This window comes from Heliangelus exortis, chromosome 17 (assembly GCF_036169615.1).
Source record: "Heliangelus exortis chromosome 17, bHelExo1.hap1, whole genome shotgun sequence".
Taxonomy (NCBI): Eukaryota; Metazoa; Chordata; class Aves; order Apodiformes; family Trochilidae; genus Heliangelus; species Heliangelus exortis.
Genome location: NC_092438.1, coordinates 3,778,621 through 3,797,318, shown reverse-complemented (window position 1 = coordinate 3,797,318; position 18,698 = coordinate 3,778,621). Strand labels below are relative to the sequence as shown.

Sequence of the window (18,698 nt, the reverse complement as noted above, 5' to 3'; positions counted from 1 at the left end):
AATGGAAGGGATAGAAGGCGAGCTCCACAAACTCAAATAGCTGTGTCATAGTGAGGTGCTGTGCACTGAACTAATGAGCTGTTGAAGCTTTCTGATTAATAATTTGCAGTAAACTTTATGAACCATCTCTGATAAAGACCAAACTGCTCTGCTTCATCATAAGATTGATACTGGGGAGTCATTACTGCCTATCAAGAACATTCCCTGAGAAGGCAAATTTTACCCCTTGGCCAATTCCTGGTTTTTATCTGTAGGGCTGACTAAGAGAAGTGGAGACCAGTATCTTATTGCTGGATAAGAGGTTCTTGTCCATTCTTTTAGGTAGATGATAGCCTCTGTCACAGACAAGAGTAAATACTTTTATACACAGAGGTGAGCTATCCTGAGGAAGGAAGAAGGAACAGGGAGGAAAAGCAGTCACAAAAATACCAACGATATCAAGTTGCTTGCCTTATAAATGTGCCTCTGGATCCATCTGTTACACTTGTCTAGAGCCCCACTGTGTATGTACATACAGACACACTGTGCTTTCACAGCTTGCTTTCAAGTCCTCCTCCTGCTGTCCCACTGCAGATGTATCTGTCTGATCTTTTCCCTTATCACATCAGTAACAGAAGTTGAACAAGCAGTTTATCCTGAGTATATTATTCCAAGGACAAAGCATAAGTGTCTCCAGGAAGTGCACTGTAATTAAAAGGCTATTGGCCAAGCAGAATTGCCTCCTGGGTCAGAGCTTAGAGGGACTGCTTTTCTGCTAATGGGAAGATAAATGACACTTCTCCCTTCCTCTGCAGGATGTGCACGTCAGAACAAAAGCTTATCACAGGCGTACAGGGAATAATTATTAGAACAGAGGAACATGTAGCCAAGTATGTGAATTATTTTCAGAAAACAAATCCTGCTCTCTCTCTTAAGTTGTTTCTGATGGAATAATGCAGCAGTAACCTGCTGCAAGACTCAAACTGCGTTTCTTTGGCTACAGTACTTCTTGACTATGTTCTTTCCAGGTTGGTTCTTTCACTTTTCCAGTACTTCACTGAATTGCCCAACTGAGCATTGCCTGAAAAAAAAAAAAATCTAGGAGTGAATCCTAATGTTGTGATCTTCATTTGGGAACTGGTTCCCCAGCACAGATAGCTTTGTCACAAGCATTGTTACCAGTCCCTCCTTGCCTTTCACTTCTCCCTACTGGGCACTGGCACCCCCACCCCTCAAATCCTTACTTTCATAATGGACATTTTCATCCGAACATGGAGATATCATCAGTACTAGTAGATAGCTGTTCAGCCACGGAAGAGGGAAAGTCTGTATTTTAAGAAATAACTTTTTCATTCATTTCGCAGGGCTGTTATTCTGTGGTTTTGGTTTGTTTGTTTAATTCCTTCTCCATGCATTTAAATCAAAATGTTTGTAAGTGCCTTGGCCTCCTGTTAGGTCTTCTCATTTCTATTAATTCAAGTTACTACATAACTCTGCTTAAACACTTGATAGCTCCCTTAATACTCCAAAGAAATTGGCACAGGAATTACCTGTGTTACAAACTGTAAAAATTAAAGAAGGAAAAAAGACTTCAATTGTATCATATGGGCATAGATGCCATTTACCTGAAAAATACCAACTATTTCAGATATGCCCAAATGTCATCCTGTTAAGTAAATCAGACTCTGCGTGTTCATAACCCACATTTTAATGGGACTTTGGATAAGTTGGAAAACTTTCTCTAGCTCTTGGCTTCTTCTAAAATTAACATACTTAAAAGCCAACAGATTTGCAACTAACAAGTCTCAGTGAATTAGAAAGAGTTGGGATCCTCTGCACAGATCTGTGCTTGCTACCATATATGGTGATGTTCTTTTCAATAGGAGCTGTTCCACAAAAATGTAATGATAACAAATTCAAAACAAATACCTTTTAGGGACTGGTGTGTCAATTGCAAATGAGATAATAAAAATCAGTGTTTACATCTAAGCAAATACAGCCAGAGGAGTATGAAACTCAAGTGATTAAGTAATCAAGCACTTTGCTCTCTGGGGGTTCATTGTTTTCACCTCTATTGGTGGCTTGGGGGAATTGGGAACTTTGGGAGCTCAGCAGTCAGTCTGTGCACAGCATCTTGTTGCAAGCTGCAGTGCTTCGAGTGAAAGGGTGAAAACAAGTCGGCTTGTTTTTGAGCAAGTGCACTATAGAAAAGATTTTATTGAGATCTATCTATTAGATGATAATGGCAAATATTTGATTTTCCTTATATTTATGCATATACTCCTGTATATTTAAATTTCTCATGGCTTATTAATGACACATCTCAAGTACATATCAATATTTAGGTATGTGTATACATATATATATTTCTGTGCATGTGAAGGCAGTGAACTGCTGGGATGACACTGAAGCTGCTTTCTATGCTGCCATCTACTGTCCTCTTTAACAAAATACCTTGAGTAAAAAAAGTTACAAGTTTGATGCTGTATTTTCCCTTTTAAAAAAGGCACGTCACTTTGAGGTTAATCGAATTTGTGTAGTTCAGAAAATTATCAGATTATTTTTGCTTAAACTTTATTCCTAGTATATGAAAACATACATATGTAATGGTAAAGCATAAGAATTCTTTCCTTTTATTCTTCTACTACTTAAGCATTTTTCCTGTTTTTAAAGAACAAGGAACTGACAAACTAATTATTTTATTTTATTTTAGTATAATTTCTATAAAGATCATGGGAAGAGCCCTAAGTTTCCTTATAAGCACTGAAAACGTAGAAATACCTGAAGAAGCCCAGCATCTCAGCCTACCAGGTTTCTTCTTTACTGATGGCACATGAGATGCTTGATTGGAGCCTGTACCTGCCACCACCCGGCAGCACCAGCACCTTGTGAGCTGCGTTGCCAATGGCTTGGAGCACAACTCATGTCCTGCACCCAGCATCTCTAGGGCTCAGTTTAGCACTAGCAGTGTTAGAAGTGGCTAAGGAAAGAGCTAGAACATATGTGCAGGCTTTCAAACGTGTGTGGGCTCCAGTTCATTCTAAACAGAAACCAGTCAGAAACACACAGATTGGCATAAACGAATATATTGGTCTGATGAGATAAGTCTGATAAGTGTCTGATAAGTCTGTTCCTATTTCTAATTTCTACGCAGTCTGCAGGTTAATTCACTGAATATGTTTGCAAAGCAACTGCTCCATCCCAAAGCACAGAAGCCCCCAGCCCATCCCCAGCAGGGATCCCGAGGTACTCACAGTGTCCGATGGGGGGAGCAGAGCGGAGTGGAGTGGAGAACCGGGAACCTGTGCAGCCACCAGCTGGGACAGTCCAAGTCCTCCCCTCCTTTGCAGCCTCCCTATATAGAGGAGGAGAATCTTGTCAGTGGGGAGGGGCCCTGGAAACGACGTCCTGCTGGAAAATCCTCTCAATACCTGGGTTAAAAAAACCAGCCTGAGCCAAGGACCTCATTCCCAGCAGGGCCTAACCCTGGGCATCTGCCCCTGCCCTGAGCTGCTCTTTAGGGACGCGGGCTGGTTCTGACTTAGGAAAGGCATGGAAGGGGTGCCCCTAGCTCACAAGTTTGGTGGTTTTGATTTTTCCTAGGGTGTTTTGCCAAGCAAATGGACTTTTTAACTCCTTCCTGCCTTGGCAACATCCTTGTTCTTTGTGGACCCCTGCCTAGGAGAAGGAGAGAGGGCAAATCACAGATCTGTGTGGCACAAGAAGTTTTCCCACCCACCATCAGTGAGTTAAGTCCCTGAGTTGAGGGGCTGCTTGGGAGAGGACAGCTATTCCTAACAGCAGGGACATGTGGAGGTTGCTCTAGGTCTCCTGTGTTTATGTGACATTTGGAGCCTGGGGCTGGTTGAAGCCTCTTTTGCCCCACGGGAACAAGAGGGTCATTTCCCACCTCCCCGGAGGATTTACCCAAGTTTCTTTTGCAATTCAGTGCCCAGCTTAATTCCAGAGAAAGGACTGTAAATGCTTTTTCATTTATAAGAAATACATCCCTCTCTCCATAAAAGGAAGAAGGAAAATGATAAATAGCTGAGGGGGAATAGTCCCCAGGATGCAATGGAAAGAACAGGGGGCAGGCACCATGTGCTGGGTGGGAGAGGAGGACAGGGTGCTGGGAGCCAGACCTGCAGGGATTAGGAAGTGGTCTGGTCCTTGTCAAACATCCCTCATACCTCCCAAACCTTCAGTCCCCAGCTGTCCCCCCTCCTTCCCCTGCTAGTAGCCAACAGCCTTGTGCAGTAGGACCTGTGGATTGAGACATCCCAAAAAGGGAAAGCTAGGATCCTCTAGGAATTCCCATCAACGTGCCAAATACAAAATACCGAAACAACCCCCTCTCAGCAGCAGACTAAATATGGTGTATACCCAAAGGATCAGAGCACAGACCTGGGTGAAATAATTTCTCAACATCAACAGACCTCTCTTCTCTGGAAAATAAACCCCTCTGAGGAAGATGGATGAGGCTTACTGGTCTCAGCATCTTAAAAAAATACCTGTGAGGGGAAGCTAGACTGAAAACCTTGGCTGTCACTTCATCAGAGTACCAGTGCTTGCCAGTCTGACAGACCTACTGTAGCCCCTTTTTCCAGCTCTGGCGAGTGGTGAACAAATTTAGGTAAAGGAGCGGGAGGAAGAGCCTTGGAGTTTTGTCCCTGAAACATTTCAGAAGTCCCAGGTATGGTCTTGTGTTCAGGCTTTAGCTGGAGGACACCAAAATTGCCAACACAGATGCACGTTTCCAGCAGGTGCAGCCTGTCCTTCCCCATGGGGGTCTCAGCCAATGTCCCACTGCCAGCTTCCCACTGGTCTGAGGGTAGAATTGGTGGTGGTGATTGAGGCAGTGGTAAAGGGCCAGGGGGAAGGTGGAGGTGACAAATTGCCCTGTCCCCCAGATGGAAGGTAAGTGCCACCCAGCCCTGTGAAGCCCTTCCAGGAGCTGAAAGGCAGCAATGTCATATCAGACTCATGCATGTGTCACTTTGTTGGAGAGAAGCCAGGAGAAATGATCACCAGGAGATAAATCCAAGATACTTGCCCTCGTTAGCAGAAAAGTTCCCCACCATGTAGTTCAAACTTTTTTTTTTTTTTTTTCCCAGTTTCTTCGTTGCAAGCTGAGCTTTTAAATAAGAATACAATTAATATAAATTAATGAAATGCAAAGGGGTCCTCTGAAAAGTATGATCGTTTCAACATTCATCAAAGTATCCTAAGATGTTACTTTTAAACCCATGCAGCTGTTTCGTAAAACCAGGCACATTTTCATAGTAGCTTAAAAAGGAGTGGAAATTATTCTGGCTGGTTTGCAAACCACTGCATGTGCACACACGGGCTTGCTGCCCAAGTAGTGTATTTAACAGAGGCAGTAGTAGAGGGTGATATATTATGTGACATTAAATGGAGCTGGAAAGCCTAAAAAATAACTGCTGCTGGGACTGAAACAGTTGCACTATTGAGCCATGTGCAACAGGAATTGATATGGATCAGCCTGGCTTCTGACATTCAGTTAAAAGTGAATGCAAGATTATGCTGATGTAGTAGCCTGGTTGGACTTTCCTAAATATTGTGGTATTTTTTTTTTAACCAAAGCTGTCTCAGAATTAAAGCTGTGGATTCCCAGTGGATGATGACTTTGTGACAACAAAATAAGCTTTATTAAAAACAAAGCATAAAACTGAATTATTTATTTATGTGTTTTTATTACTTTTCTAGGAAAAATAAAATATTGAGCAGTCTGCCTGTAAATATCTCCTTGCTGAATTTGGACTGTAAATATTGTACTTGAGAAAAAAGAGGACTTGAGAAAGAAGGGAATTTGAGCAGCCTTACCAAGGTGAATACAACAAAAGGGTAAAAGAAAAGCATGGATGGTGATGTCAGTTTGTGAAGTAATGTGTGCCAGGTAAGCAGGTTTTTTTGTTTGTTTTTTTGTTTAATAATGTTTTTACCTAAGTTTATCAACAATGTTTCTCTGAGCTGGCTGCATAACTGGAACAGACAAGCAGAGTGGTGAGTTACCAGCTATGATAAATTGTACTCTTGCAACAGGAGGGACAACCTGCATCCAAAGGAACAATGACACCAGCTGCTACTGAAAGGCTGCCTTTACACCCTTACAGGTGTGAACAAATATTTTGGGGGTTCTTTTCCTAGAGCATAATCACCCAATGATAATCATCACTCTTCTGGAAAACTGGTAACTGACACTGAGAGCAGGCTTGATACAAGAAGCCCTGAGGAAGGAAAGCGTAACCAAGTCCTTGGAGTGTAATGATAAACCTTTAAAAAAAAATAATTCCCTTGTGCATGACAGAAACTAAAACCTCTGAAACAGCACTGATGCAGCTGAGTCTATAAACAGTTTCCTTTGATGTTAGAGGAGAGCAAAAATTTGGTTTTAAGGAACTGAGGGCTTTTTTTTCAAGCTCATGGGTTACGTTCTTCCAAAATGCTTTCCAGATCTGATATCCACACCAAACTCCACTGGCCCCTTGTCATCTTCACTTGTGATATCATGCTTGGACAAAGAACAGCTTCTTTTAATGTAATTCCCTAACAGTCTCTCAGTCTCTCTCTGTCCACTAAAATTCTGTAATGCATTTTGCTCACTAAGACCTCCAAACATACTTGCATCTTTTTTCATTTTCTGGTGTAAGTAGAAAGAAGGGCAGTTAATTCAAGATGTCACAGCTTCTTAAATTATTTGAGAAAATAATTTTTGTGCATGCTCACACAAATGGCAATTTTACCTAAACCTGAACCTAACTCTAGGATTGTGAATTATTTTAATCTAAATATTGACTTGGCTTAGTTTAAACTTTTAAGGAATTATTTTTTGAGAGTGCAGCCATAATGCACAAGCTTTGCATTTCTTCTTCCTCTGTTAACAAGACAAGTGAGGCTGCCTGACATTAAGAGGGCTTGCTACTTGTCTGCATCTTGAAAGATGCTCTTGTATTTCATGCACTGCTGAGGATAAATGCCAGAGCATTAATAATGTAATTACCCCAGTATATTTTCATAGACATATTTCAGAGCTTTGTTGTACAAATAAGTATCACTGGAAAGACAATTTACTGGCTCCCACCTCCCAAACCAGTGCAGGGTCCTGATAATGGGCCAAAGTTGCAATCTCCAAAGAAAATAATTGTGAGATTCCCTTCTGTCTGAAGCAGGTTTCTACTCTGATTTCAGTGATACAGCTTTAGCTCAAAGCTCAGTGTAGGACACCCTTGCAGATCTCTGCTTTTGTAGCTGTGGAGACCATGAGCCTGCTCAGCTGTGTGCATAGGGAAGGGCCAGTACCAAACATCCCCTTGACTTCTTCAACCAGAACTGGAGATGTATTTGATTTCTCCCACTAAAAATCAATTTCCCAGGGAGCTCCATGGCACCTGGGCCACTTCTGTATGACGTGTGCTGGGAAGACAGAAAGCAGATGCAGTGGCTTTGGTTACACTGGAAGATTTGCATAGCATAAGAGGCAAGAGCTTTTGTGCTTCCAAGAGCCCTTTTCCTTGCCCTTTAAAAGACAAGACAGATTCCAAATAAATGAAATTATTTGATCCACTGGCTTTAGAGAAACAGGGACCTAGCATTTAACCTCTGGAAAACCAAAGTTTAAAAATGCAGGTATTTCTTTAGCCAGAGCAATTGTATCTGCATTTTTCATAAGTTTGTTTTTGCAAATTTCTGTAGAGATACTCTCAGCTCATTCCAAAATGAAGGGAATTTGCAGATAACAGCTTATAAGACCATTTTCCTACTGTATTTTTAGACAGAGGAATTGAGAGATCAGTGATTGTGAATATTTATATTGATGTGGCAGGAAAGACCCCAGTAATGAGGCAGAATCCCACGGTGGTTGGTTTTACACAGACAGCTTTTCAGCCAAGTAATTGAACCTGACAGTGGTGCCAGCACAGAGCTAACAGTGAGGGTATTGAGATAAATTCCTTTGCTTGACTTCATGGTCAATTATAATTGATGCAAAGCTACAGAAGACTTAAAGATGGATTTGACTGAGGTATTTGCAAAACCATGTCCTCCCCTCTTGGAAACAGTTCTGAGATACTAAATCAGCAAATGGGGAGCTGGCAGCATTGCCCTTCAGAGGAAGGGGGTGAGGATAAATGTAACTTCCCCTTTCAATGTGTTTCTCTACAATTTCATACTGGAGTAGAGGCTAGGCTGCTTATTAAAAAAAAATTAAAATACCTGCAATAATAACTGGGTCAAATCAAGATGAAGGCAAAACTGTGCTGTCTGTACAATTTAGGATCCTTTCACTTAAATTCACAGTGAGTTCTCTTCCTCTTTTTCCCCCATTTAGAATGCCAGTTATCTAACAACTAAGGTTTTTAAGAAGGCAACCCTAAAAACTTAGACAAAACTTCTCTCTGTACCACTGGAAACATAAACATCTATAGATTTTGCAAAAATGAGTGGAGAAAAAGATGTAAATACCTCAGCCAGTTCTGGGAATTGGTGATCTATTATCAACCTATTTTTAGCTTTGCCTGACTTAGAGTTTCATGTTGTTTGGAAAAAACCCCAGAAATTCTTGTCCTTCCCATATACTCAGTGTTATACAGTACAATTTATAGCAAGTCCAGATGGAAAACACTTACCCTCATTTGTTTGTTGGCATGAAGATAAATATAGTCCTCATTTCCGGAGAATTAGGAACAACTACTCTTCTAAAGAACTTTTCTGTTCAAAATTCTTTTGCATTACTTAGCTGAAAGCAGCAACTTCTTGTAGAAGAATGATTAAAATATGTAGTTTGAACACTTTCAAAACACCACACAATAAAACTATAAAATTTTACTAAAAAAACACAGGAAAGATACACAGAGATGCAATATAGTACAGAAAGTGCAGAAATCCTAAGTTTTCTGATAAATTTTTAATATTTCTGTATATTTAGGCTGAGTTCACTTATCTATTTTCATGTACAGTTTTCCCTCTATCAGAACTGGAGGAACAGAGCCTTTGCTAACATTTTTGACACTGTCCATAAGAATGACCCCATCATCTTGTCTCGTGGGTATATCTAACAAGCTAAAATGGTCCCATTGGACATACTGGGAAACTTACACAAAGAATAATTTCCTAAATTAACTCATACAGAGCTTTCCATGAGAAATTAGCACATGAAATGTATCATCTGTGTATATTTTGTAAAACAAGGGGTTCTTCAGTGCTTGTGCCAGCCATCCTTCCTGGTTCTGGAATTCTATCTGAAAATGAAGAACAAACATAAGTATTCTCAGATACTTGGAGAGCCAACGGGTCAAAAGCTCCTATTTTCTACTACTATCAACTTTCATACAGAATATCATCACAAGAAACTTTGAGAATTTTACAAATATATTTTTCCTTGGAAGTGTGTGAGGTAAAAGCTTTGCATTGCTAAAGATTGGATTTCAGACAACTTCAACTCTGCAACAGTGAATGAAGTAAGACAAACAGCAGATTCCATGTTTTATCAGAATTCCCAGTCTGTACCAGTTATTGGAATATTAATTCAACTAAACACACAAGATAACCTTAATATGCAGCCTAACTAAAATAGCTAGATAATTAGTATTTTAAACCCACTCTCTTTAGGTCTCTACTTACACATCCCACAAACAGAAAGTAATTTCAGACTGTGGTTACTTAAAATTAAAAGCCTTAAAACTGTTATATTTTTGTTTAGTTCCAAAAGCATTGGGTTGCCATGTCTTATGATTAATCCTGATTTTGTAACTAACACTTAACAAATCCCTGTCAGCACGGTACCATGACCCTGCAGAGTGTCAATTTCAGAACTGAGGTACAAAAGTTATAGTTTAAAAGCAATTCTTCCAGGCACTGAATTTGAATGGAGAAATTTCTGATAGGAATAATTATTTTCTAACAAAGATATTTATAGCAGTTTTGGTATGAAATTCTATTTCTTCAGCTCCCTCTTCTGGCAGAATGGAAAAAACATTTTCTTTATGAATTGAACTGTGAAGAAAAGGTATTAAGTGCTCTCTCACACTTTTTAGTTGTCAGTAATATCTCTGGCATTATTTTTCAATTTTTTGGTACAAAAGAAAGAGCTGATAATACTAACACAATAGTAATAAATTCCCCCAGTAGAAAGTGAAGTTATAATATGCCAGAGTCTTTAAAGGAAAAGCTTAATGGAATTTTTGAGGTATAAACACCATTGTTCTGAAGAATTTTTCTGACAAAAGGTGTCAGCATTCCTAGAACAGTGGAGGTAGACTGTGTCCATATGCATGTTTGTGCTGTTATAATCATGTGTATCATATAGCAAATTTAGTCACAAACAAAACTTCCACAAAAACAACCCCATATCCACACTCACCTTTGTGATTTCTCTCAGTAGGTGGTTTGCCAAGGTTCTGCTTTGGATAATTCAGCAAAGATGCTTTTGGAAAGGTATTCTGGGTACTTTCTTCTTTATCACCATGTAAGAGAGAAGAGAGAATTCCGTACAAGAGAGGTCTGCTTAAGAGAGAAATGACAAAAGCAGTCTATGACATCTGTAAAATACTAAGCATTAAAAAAAACACCTTTTCCTCAGAACTTCTGAAATCTTAATGTTCACTTCTCGAGTATTTGGAGTAATTACTTAAAATATGCCAAATGTCATTATATATAAATAAGCACAGCCCTAAGCCCCCCCTGAACACTAACCCTCTCAAAAAAGCTGGCACTAAAAGACACTCTCAACTAAGCTGTGGATCCCCTGAAGATGAAGAACTGGAAGGTGCTTAGCACAAGGACACAAACCCACATTCCCAAGCAGTGCAAAGGATCAGACTTTGGTGGGCTGCACATCCTAGACTTGATTCTTCCTAAGCAACTGACAGATTCTGACAGCACAAATTAAAGGGAACACTGGCTGTGTTTAAACCTGCTTTAGTAGCCTGGATCAGTAATGTAGTTGTATCAAAGCATGGTAAAATTATATCTAATCTCAGAGTACAATAATATTTTTATTGCTCTGCAAAGCTATTCACTGATACCCAAAGAATGTATCTGTTTTCTGCTCCTGACTGTAGGGAAGACCTGTGTTGTGGTGTGCCAGGTACACTATCTGGAAAATGCTGTCAAGTTGGTAGAATTAAATGTTGAGTACATTTGAAAACTGGCCCATGTGAGTCTGACTGCAGCATGTCAGAGATCCAGTCACATTTCAGTTGCTGAGAACGTTTTTATGTGGTTTACAGTAACACTAAAGAACAGAATAGAGAGTGCATTCCAAAATCACTCCTTACACTGATTTTCCATTTGCATCTTCAACTATGTTCAGCTCTCTGGCAAGAAACTGTCTATCCAGGGGCACTTCAGGCTGGCCAGATTCTGGAAAAGAGATTCCCCCTGAATTCTTAAGGCTGGCAAGAAAAACATCACCAATTAACTTAAGCATGGCCAAGGAGACTCCAAGAGAACGAGAGCACACACCCCCCTTTTAGACTACTGATATCTGACAGTATATTGTAATTCCAGGAAATTCACTTAAAAAAAAAAAGTGATATATGCTTTAGAAACATTGTTAGCCATTTCCAAAATAAAAGCAGACATTTCAAGAAAGGTATTTGAATTTGCAGGCTGACAGCAACTTTTCTTACTCTTGCATCAATTGCTGTTAAAGCATTTACCCCAAGGATAAGGGAGCAAAGGGTGAGTTTTCTTGAAAATTAATGGTATGGTTTGGCTTAATGCTGCAAGTAAAGCTGTAGAGAGATTTTTTTGTATCTTATTTGTTTCCATGAGAAGAAAAGATTGTGCAGCTTAGTCCCACTTATTCACAGTATCAGTGGAATTACTCAACCAACCAGTGCCTGTCTATTAATACATTGGTGACAGACTCAATACCTGCAGTTAAAACAGATGCTGTGTATTTATAGTTGTTAAATTCCAGGTATTCACGAAATAGTTCATTGATTAAGAAATTTTCATGAGACAGTTGTGGCCGTGGTTCACTCTCGTCATGCAGTGCCTTAAAAACTTCAGCTCTGATCCATGCTTTTATTTCTCCAAGTGCACCTCTTTTTTCCAGCGTGTCCTTTAAAACTATTACCATAGAAAGATCTGTTAATAAACCCCAAACGTACTCAAGCAGGATGCACTATCCACAATATCAACATAATTTCAGCCTATTTACCGCGAAATGTGCAGATGTCTGTAGGTAACAATACTAGAAACAGATAAAAACTAAGCCTTTAAAGAAGCCAGAATTATTTATTATTTTTTTAGTAGTAAACATAGGTTCTAGCACGTTCAGAACCGGGAAGTTCCTGGTCCAAGGCGTTTTTCACGACTGTCAGACCGAGACAAATGACGAGGCCGGAACGTTTGTTTGGAGGCTCAGGGCCGTTCCTCCAGCGGCTCCCCAAAGGGAGGTGTGAGGAGCCGGTGACCCTATTAGCGCAGGCCGACCTCGTTGCCGACCTCGTTACCGAACCGGCCGCCTCCTCCGCCTCCCCCCGGGGCTGCCCCCCCGCTCCCCTCCGCCCCTCCACCTGCTTTCAGCTCCGCCACCGTCGCCATGGCCCAACCGCCGCCCCGAGGACCCGGATGAGGCACCGCGGTGGCGCCGGGCGGACACTGCGCGTGCGGGGGGCGGGAGGGGGCTGTGTCGGCCCCGCCTCTCGGCTCTCCTCAGCCAATGGGGGAGCGCCGCCGGCCGGCGCGTGCGGTTCGAGCCGGTTCGCGGGAGGGGTCGCGCGGGTCCGAGTCGTTCGCTCCCTGAGGCGAGGCGGGAGCGCAGCCCCTGAGGGGACGGGACGGGACGGGAGCGGGTCCCCAGCCCCAGGGTGGTCCCCGTGTGCCGCCACGGTGTCCGCTGGCAAGGTCAAGCCGGGATAACATCGTTAGCGGTGCCTAGGTGATACATACGGAGTTACCGTTCGGTATCCTGCCTGTGTCTGCCCTGCCGGCGGGGTGAGGAGACGGACGGACGGACTTTTTTCCTCTGTCGTTTCGAAGGTTGTCATTTTGCCTTATTTGAAGTGGATTTAAAAAAAAATTAAAAAAGAGAAAAAGTGGAAACAAGGAGAGTGAGTGAGAGTTTGTGCCTTGGTGTGTCACCGACGAGTTTTGTACTGAGTCCCTGAAAAATTAACTTTTAATTTAAAGGACTTGCCAAAGATGAGCTTTTAATTAAAAGGACTTGCCACATGTAACCGTATACAGGGTGTTTTGCAACTCTGTGAGGATCCCTGGTGTGTGTGGAGGCATGCGTATGTGCTTGGTGCTGCTGGGATGAGTCAACAGTGTTTATTTCGTGATTTTATTAAGTATTTCCCAAAGGAAATGCAGCCAGTGTGGATGAACAAACTGGATTTGTCATAGTCTAAATGGAGCAGCCTGCTTGGGCTTGAAGGAAAATGTGAGTCTTAAGGAGTAAACCACTTATGCCTTGAAGTATGGGGTGAGGAAATTTTTGTTGGGATTTTTTTTGCTTGGTTGGTTTTGGTTTAGTTAGTTTTCTTTGAATTTCCTCTCAAAGTAAATATTTATATTATGAGCTCCCAAAGAATCTGTGGCAGGGATTTTCACTTTTATTTTCAGGATAAAAGCAGTCTTCAGAAGCAATGGTGATATTCATCTATTGCTTTATTTTATCAGTTACCTTCAGTGAGTCAGCAGCAGCAATGCCCTGGTCAGTGCTAAGTGCTGCTGCCCAGATCCCTAGGGCAAACCTGGTGATGAACCACTGCTTACCTTTAACATGCATGGCATTTTCACAAGCAAAACATTTTCCTCTGCATCTTTCCACATTTCTCCATGCTCTTGTGGCTCACTGTTCTATTACACCAAATCTCCAGTTAATAAGTTATTGCTGGTTTCCACTCAATAGTCTCTATCCAGCTTTAGTTTGTATCCTGCAAAATTAAATTTTGCTCTGGGTGGATTTTGTTTTGGTTTTCTTATGATTGAAGGATGTCCTTTTAAATAAGATTGCAGTTTCTGTTTTATTAATCAGATTTACTAAATGCTGTTTTAACAATAGTTGCTGAAATCCACAAGCAGTGACTTTCTGCTCCTCTGAGATCTGCAGTTTTGGGTTTGTGTCAGTTCTGTTTTTTCTCCTCTACAACAAGTATTTTGAGTCCATTATATTCTGAACTCTTCTTCCTTTTATTTATACTCTTCTTCCTTCCATTTAATTATCTACTCTGCATTTTGACTGCACTGTGATTAAAATCCAAATTTCTAAGGGAAGAAGATGGAACTAATTGGAAGGGAACTAAATTGGAGTGTAGATCCAGTATTAGCCTGGATATACATGGCCATGGTACAGGGACAGTTTGAGTCTGTAAAAATTATTATATTGAAGTACTTGAAAAGTCTTCAGTTTTGTTACTCTTTTAGCATAAAATAGTACCTTCAAAAAATGTGTGGGTAAGAATTTATTTTTCTTGACCCTCCTCACTTCATGCTTTACTGTTTTCTTGTTTGAAACAATCCGTGCATATGATCACTATAACCTAAGTACTTTTTACCAGTATAATTTAAAGTATAAGTCTATATTCTATTATCACACACAGAATATACGTTCAAGCTAAACTCTTAGAGGTTGTTATATCTATCTAGCCTTTTTTTCTGATTTACTATGCTATTAATAGTGCTATAAAAAAAAGAAAATTTTTCCAACTTAGTTAAGAAACAGCTCATATTAACTGTCAGAGCTATGATCATTAATAGGCACTACAGAGCAGCCAGGAGAGAAAAAAATGTATTCCTTAGAGCTGAGAGGCAGCAGGATAACACATACTGCACTGTGATGAGACTTTTTCAACAGAAGCCATAGTGAGCATGGAAGGCATAAAAAAGCAGACCACTGGAGTATTTAATATGATTTCAAGATGTAGAAAGTAGGCAAAACAGGACAGAAATATTCCTAATAAAAAGAAGGGGAATCGGGCTTCAATGTTTAGCTGTTCTCTTGCAATACTGTAAAGATTTTGACCTGCTATGAAGTAAGATTAACCTAATGCAAACTTGTATAGATTCTGACACCCTGTTTGATTTAATTTTTCTGTGACAATTCTTCTCAGTTCATTGAGGACTGTGTGACCCCAGTGTGAGACAGCCAGGGGAGAGAGAGACCAGAAATGCTGTAGTTGGATGGGTGGTCTGGCCACAGCTGATGACCAAGCACAGCTCTGAAACTGCACTGAAGATGTGCAGGTGAGTACAGAGCAATCTGTGTTACACTTGTTGTATGTGTGATGCTTGCTTGTTAGTTATACATGAGACAATTGTAGAATCATAGATATGTTTTGGTAAAAGACCTTTAAGATCATTAGGTTCAACTCTTAACCTGCCAAATCCACTGCTCTCTTCAAAAAACTTTGTCCATTGCTGTAGTTGCTCTGGATGCAAAAGGACATTCTAAATTAAGGTTCTTTTTCTATCTGAAGGGTAGTATGTGTATAGATAAATGTAGGGTAGCATGTACCCATGTGCAGTGTATAATGCCATTCCTACACGTGCCACCCATGTTCCAGCTGATCTGTTCTAACAGGTTAGATAATCAGCTGAGCATGGATACTATCTGGGTTCTAACATGCATTTTAAGTAGGATGGGAAGAGAGCAGAGTGGGACACAACCAAAGGCAACCACAGGGGTCGTGGAGTTACTTATTTCAACTGGCACATACTTTGGTGCAAATTTGGTTGTGGATGAATTAATTTTGGTTCAGTTTCTGTTCATGATAGTCAGTTTTAACAAATTCAGGGCTTTAAAACCAATTTAACTGATTGACATTGAAAAGTGAAATATCTGAAGGTGAGCCTAGGCTTTTACTGTGGCCTTCCCCAAGGACGGTGCCCTGGCTCTGTCCCTCGGGGCCCGGGTGCCGGCAGGACACTGCGGTGCTTCTCCAGGGGGGCTGCGTGGGGTCTTTGGTCCCAGGGCGTCCCAGGGAAGGAGATGCCGTGATGCTCGCCGGTGACCCTGGTCAAGCCCACAGGGCAGGTTTGGTGCGGGGCCCGGAAGGCTGCTGGGGACGGAGAATCGTACCTTCGGCAGGGAGGTGAGGCGGAGGTGCGACAAGGGGACTGTGCTTCCGCCCCTCTAACCCTGGCGAGATCGGGGGTGAGTTCTGTTTTGCACGAAGACACGTGTTGGGCTCGCAGCCCCCGGTGTCCGTTCTCCACCACTGACGGTGTCTCGGGCCGCCACGTGTGCGGAGGCCATGAGCGCTCCGCAGGACGCCGCTAACCCCTCGCCCTCTCCTCCGGAGCTGCCCGGGGTGTCCCAGCCTCCCGCCCCCACCCTCCATCCCCGCTGGGTGTGCCCGGGGAGCGCCCCGCCGCCCTCCCCTCCCCGCCCAGGCGAGGCTGCGCAGCGCGGGCGGTGGCGCCTCCGGGGCTCGGCATCCCCGTGACCGCGGAGCCAATCAGGGCGCGGCGCTGGCGCTGCCGGCCCGGCCCCGCCCGCCGCCGCCCGGGCACGGAGAGGAGCGGAGGGGGAAGCACAGCGCTGCCGCGGGAGCCCGCGGTCGTCTCGGCGCTCCCCATGGGGATCGAGAGCTTCTGCAGCGCCGGCGGCTACGACCCCTTTTGGGTGAGCGGGGAGATGGGGCCGCGGGGTCTCGGGTGGGCGGCGGCTGCCGGTGTCGGTACTGAGGGATGGCGGCGAGCCGGGTGGGACGGGGCACGATCGTGGCCCGCTGGCGGAGCCCGAGGGGGCCGCGCCCGGCGGCGGGGAACCTGGAGCCTCCCGTGTCGGCTCTCACCTTGGGCAGAGTGCGGGGGCCCCGCTGCCCGTGTGAGCACCGGCGGGAAGCGGCCGCGGGCTGGGCACAGGGCCGGAGCTCGCCGGTCTCCGGCGGGGTGCGATGTCTCCCCGCCTGGGTCCTGGGGAGGGAGCCGGCGTGCCTGGCGTTCGGGGTTTCCGGCGGGGAAGTGCTTGGAAAGGGGAACCGGTGAGTGAGGGCTTGTCCGAGAGACTGGAGACAAGTTCCCGAGTCACCGGAGCGGTCTCTGCCTACGGCGTTTCGCCGCTCGACTGTCTCACTCGAGGCTGAGGCGTTGATAACAATAACGGTGACAGAGTGCTGCCATCGTAGCGGGGACTGCTGTGCTGTCCTGTGAAGGAGGGCAGCGATACGCTTTCTGCAGTCTAGCAGCTGTATCGCGTGATTGTATGGCAATATTTGCGTTCTGTCTTAATGAAGAGTGGTGAGCGCAGCCCGCTGTGGGTGAGCTGAAAACCAGCTACGGGAAGGTGAGTGATGTGCAAGTGTTGAGAAGTGTTGCAGTGTGGGTCTTGCTCAGCGGTGAGGTACTGGCTTCCTACAGAGACACGCAGGTGCTGACAGCAGTGAGGCTCCTGGGAAGGCAGGAGGGTAGGAAAAATCCTTCTAAGGGGGAAACAGGTTGCACGGAGGAGGTTGTGTGAAAGGGAGGAGAGAGAGGTGGAAGTTAAAAAGAAAAAAAGGGGGTGAGCAGATGAAGGCAACGTAAGGGCATCAGTAAAATGTGGTAGGTTTGTTTTGTTTTTACTGTTCAAAGAACTTTTCATGTATCTCAGATTTTTTTTATTGAGCTAATGAAGGTTACTATTAAAAAATGTTATCAACAAATGCCTTTGTACCATTTATCTCAAGAACCATTAAAATATTACTCAGCAGATATTAATAAAAGAATTAAAACTTTAAGATATTTAGCTTTCCCAGCTGATCAACAATGACTGTTAACCTTCCTTTACATTAAGTTCATATCTCTTTTCAGCTAATGTTCAGGCTTCTCAGAAATGGCTAAATTATGAGTTATCAAATATATTTTCCCCTCTCCTAGAATGAGGCATTTTATTTGAAGAGTTTTAGAGAATACATATTTCAGAATTCAGTTTATGGAAAAAATGATGAGACAGTAGTAATTTTGTGAAAAAGCTGCCAGTTCTTTGAACTATGGGCATGAAATGTCAGGTAGAAGCAAGAACAACACATAGGAGACTGGACAACAACTTTATACAGAATTTATTATGGCAGCTTCTTTTGTTAGGAAAACACAATTGATTATACTCACCTATTTCTGATGTTTGTGGCATGTCATAACTACTCCATACCTTTTTTTCACTACTTGCACTGGTTCCCAAGAATATAGATGTTTCTGTGATTTGTCATCCTTCTCCAAATGGCATGCCTTTAATTTCTTCCAGCTAAAGATCCTATGGGTGTGGTTGTTGAATTTCTGGATTTGTCTAATCCTGCAAAAGAACAATGGTAAATTTCAGTCGGTGTAAAATATGTCTGGAAAAATCTTCTTGCTGAACTTGTCCTCGGAAGCACCACTCTGTATCCACTTTGTTGTTGTATTGTTCCCAGCAGTGGGGGTGTGTGTGTGTAGTAATGTTGGTTTTGGTTCTTACAGAAATTCTTCCTGCTTCATTTTCTGGTATTCCCATAGTTGCTACTATTTGAAGCTGCAGTTGTAATGGATTTTCTGTAGACACACAGTGCTTCACTGGGCTTCTAGCTATCATCTGTGTGTTTGCTACTGCCCTTCCAGACTCATGGTCTGCATTCTTTGGCTTCTCAAAGTGATAGGTGGATACCTGGTGGCACATGTTTGAAGTATATGGCCACATGAGCTGTTTTTGTTGGTGCTGAAGCCTTGCCACTGGAACAGAGGGATTTCCTAGCACTCACAAGACTCAGCATCAAGGAAGAGATATGATTTGT

General features: G+C 42.8%; 3 protein-coding genes across 11 annotated transcripts in view; 1 reads left to right on the top strand and 2 right to left on the bottom strand.

Annotated features, from left to right (window-relative positions):
• The window catches only part of MYH11 (myosin heavy chain 11), a 55,280-nt gene extending 51,914 nt beyond the window's left edge, over positions 1-3,366 (bottom strand). For all 3 annotated transcript variants that reach the window (XM_071761320.1, XM_071761321.1, XM_071761322.1), the window contains exon 1: positions 3,234-3,366. The gene's annotated coding sequence lies outside the window, so the exon portion shown is untranslated. The remainder of the gene's footprint in view (positions 1-3,233) is intronic.
• Positions 3,367-9,150: 5,784 nt separating this feature from the next.
• Positions 9,151-12,630, bottom strand: CEP20 (centrosomal protein 20). 4 transcript variants are annotated; one of them, XM_071761341.1, is made up of 5 exons: positions 12,522-12,629; positions 11,875-12,072; positions 11,274-11,358; positions 10,358-10,497; positions 9,151-9,236 (listed from the first exon to the last, which is right to left on the bottom strand). In XM_071761341.1, exons 1-5 carry the CDS (start codon positions 12,547-12,549, stop codon positions 9,160-9,162), a joined length of 528 nt encoding a protein of 175 aa, XP_071617442.1. In that variant the 5' UTR covers positions 12,550-12,629; the 3' UTR covers positions 9,151-9,159. The 4 variants fall into 4 exon arrangements, with proteins under 4 accessions (XP_071617442.1, XP_071617443.1, XP_071617446.1 ...); XM_071761342.1 differs by lacking the exon at positions 11,875-12,072 and having other exon boundaries at positions 12,522-12,586; XM_071761345.1 differs by lacking the exon at positions 9,151-9,236 and having other exon boundaries at positions 10,360-10,497; positions 11,274-11,390; positions 12,522-12,630.
• A 3,758-nt stretch (positions 12,631-16,388) lies between these two features.
• Positions 16,389-18,698, top strand: part of LOC139804264 (multidrug resistance-associated protein 1) — a 49,600-nt gene continuing 47,290 nt past the window's right edge. For 3 of the 4 annotated variants that reach the window (XR_011729310.1, XM_071761327.1, XM_071761326.1), the window contains exon 1: positions 16,445-16,576. Coding sequence is in view for 3 of the 4 variants with exons in the window: in XM_071761327.1 (XP_071617428.1) it covers positions 16,529-16,576 (48 nt within the window). In the remaining variant the exon portion in view is untranslated. Of the gene's footprint in view, positions 16,577-18,698 lie in introns of all 4 variants that reach the window. The other variant, XM_071761328.1, reaches the window with a different exon arrangement.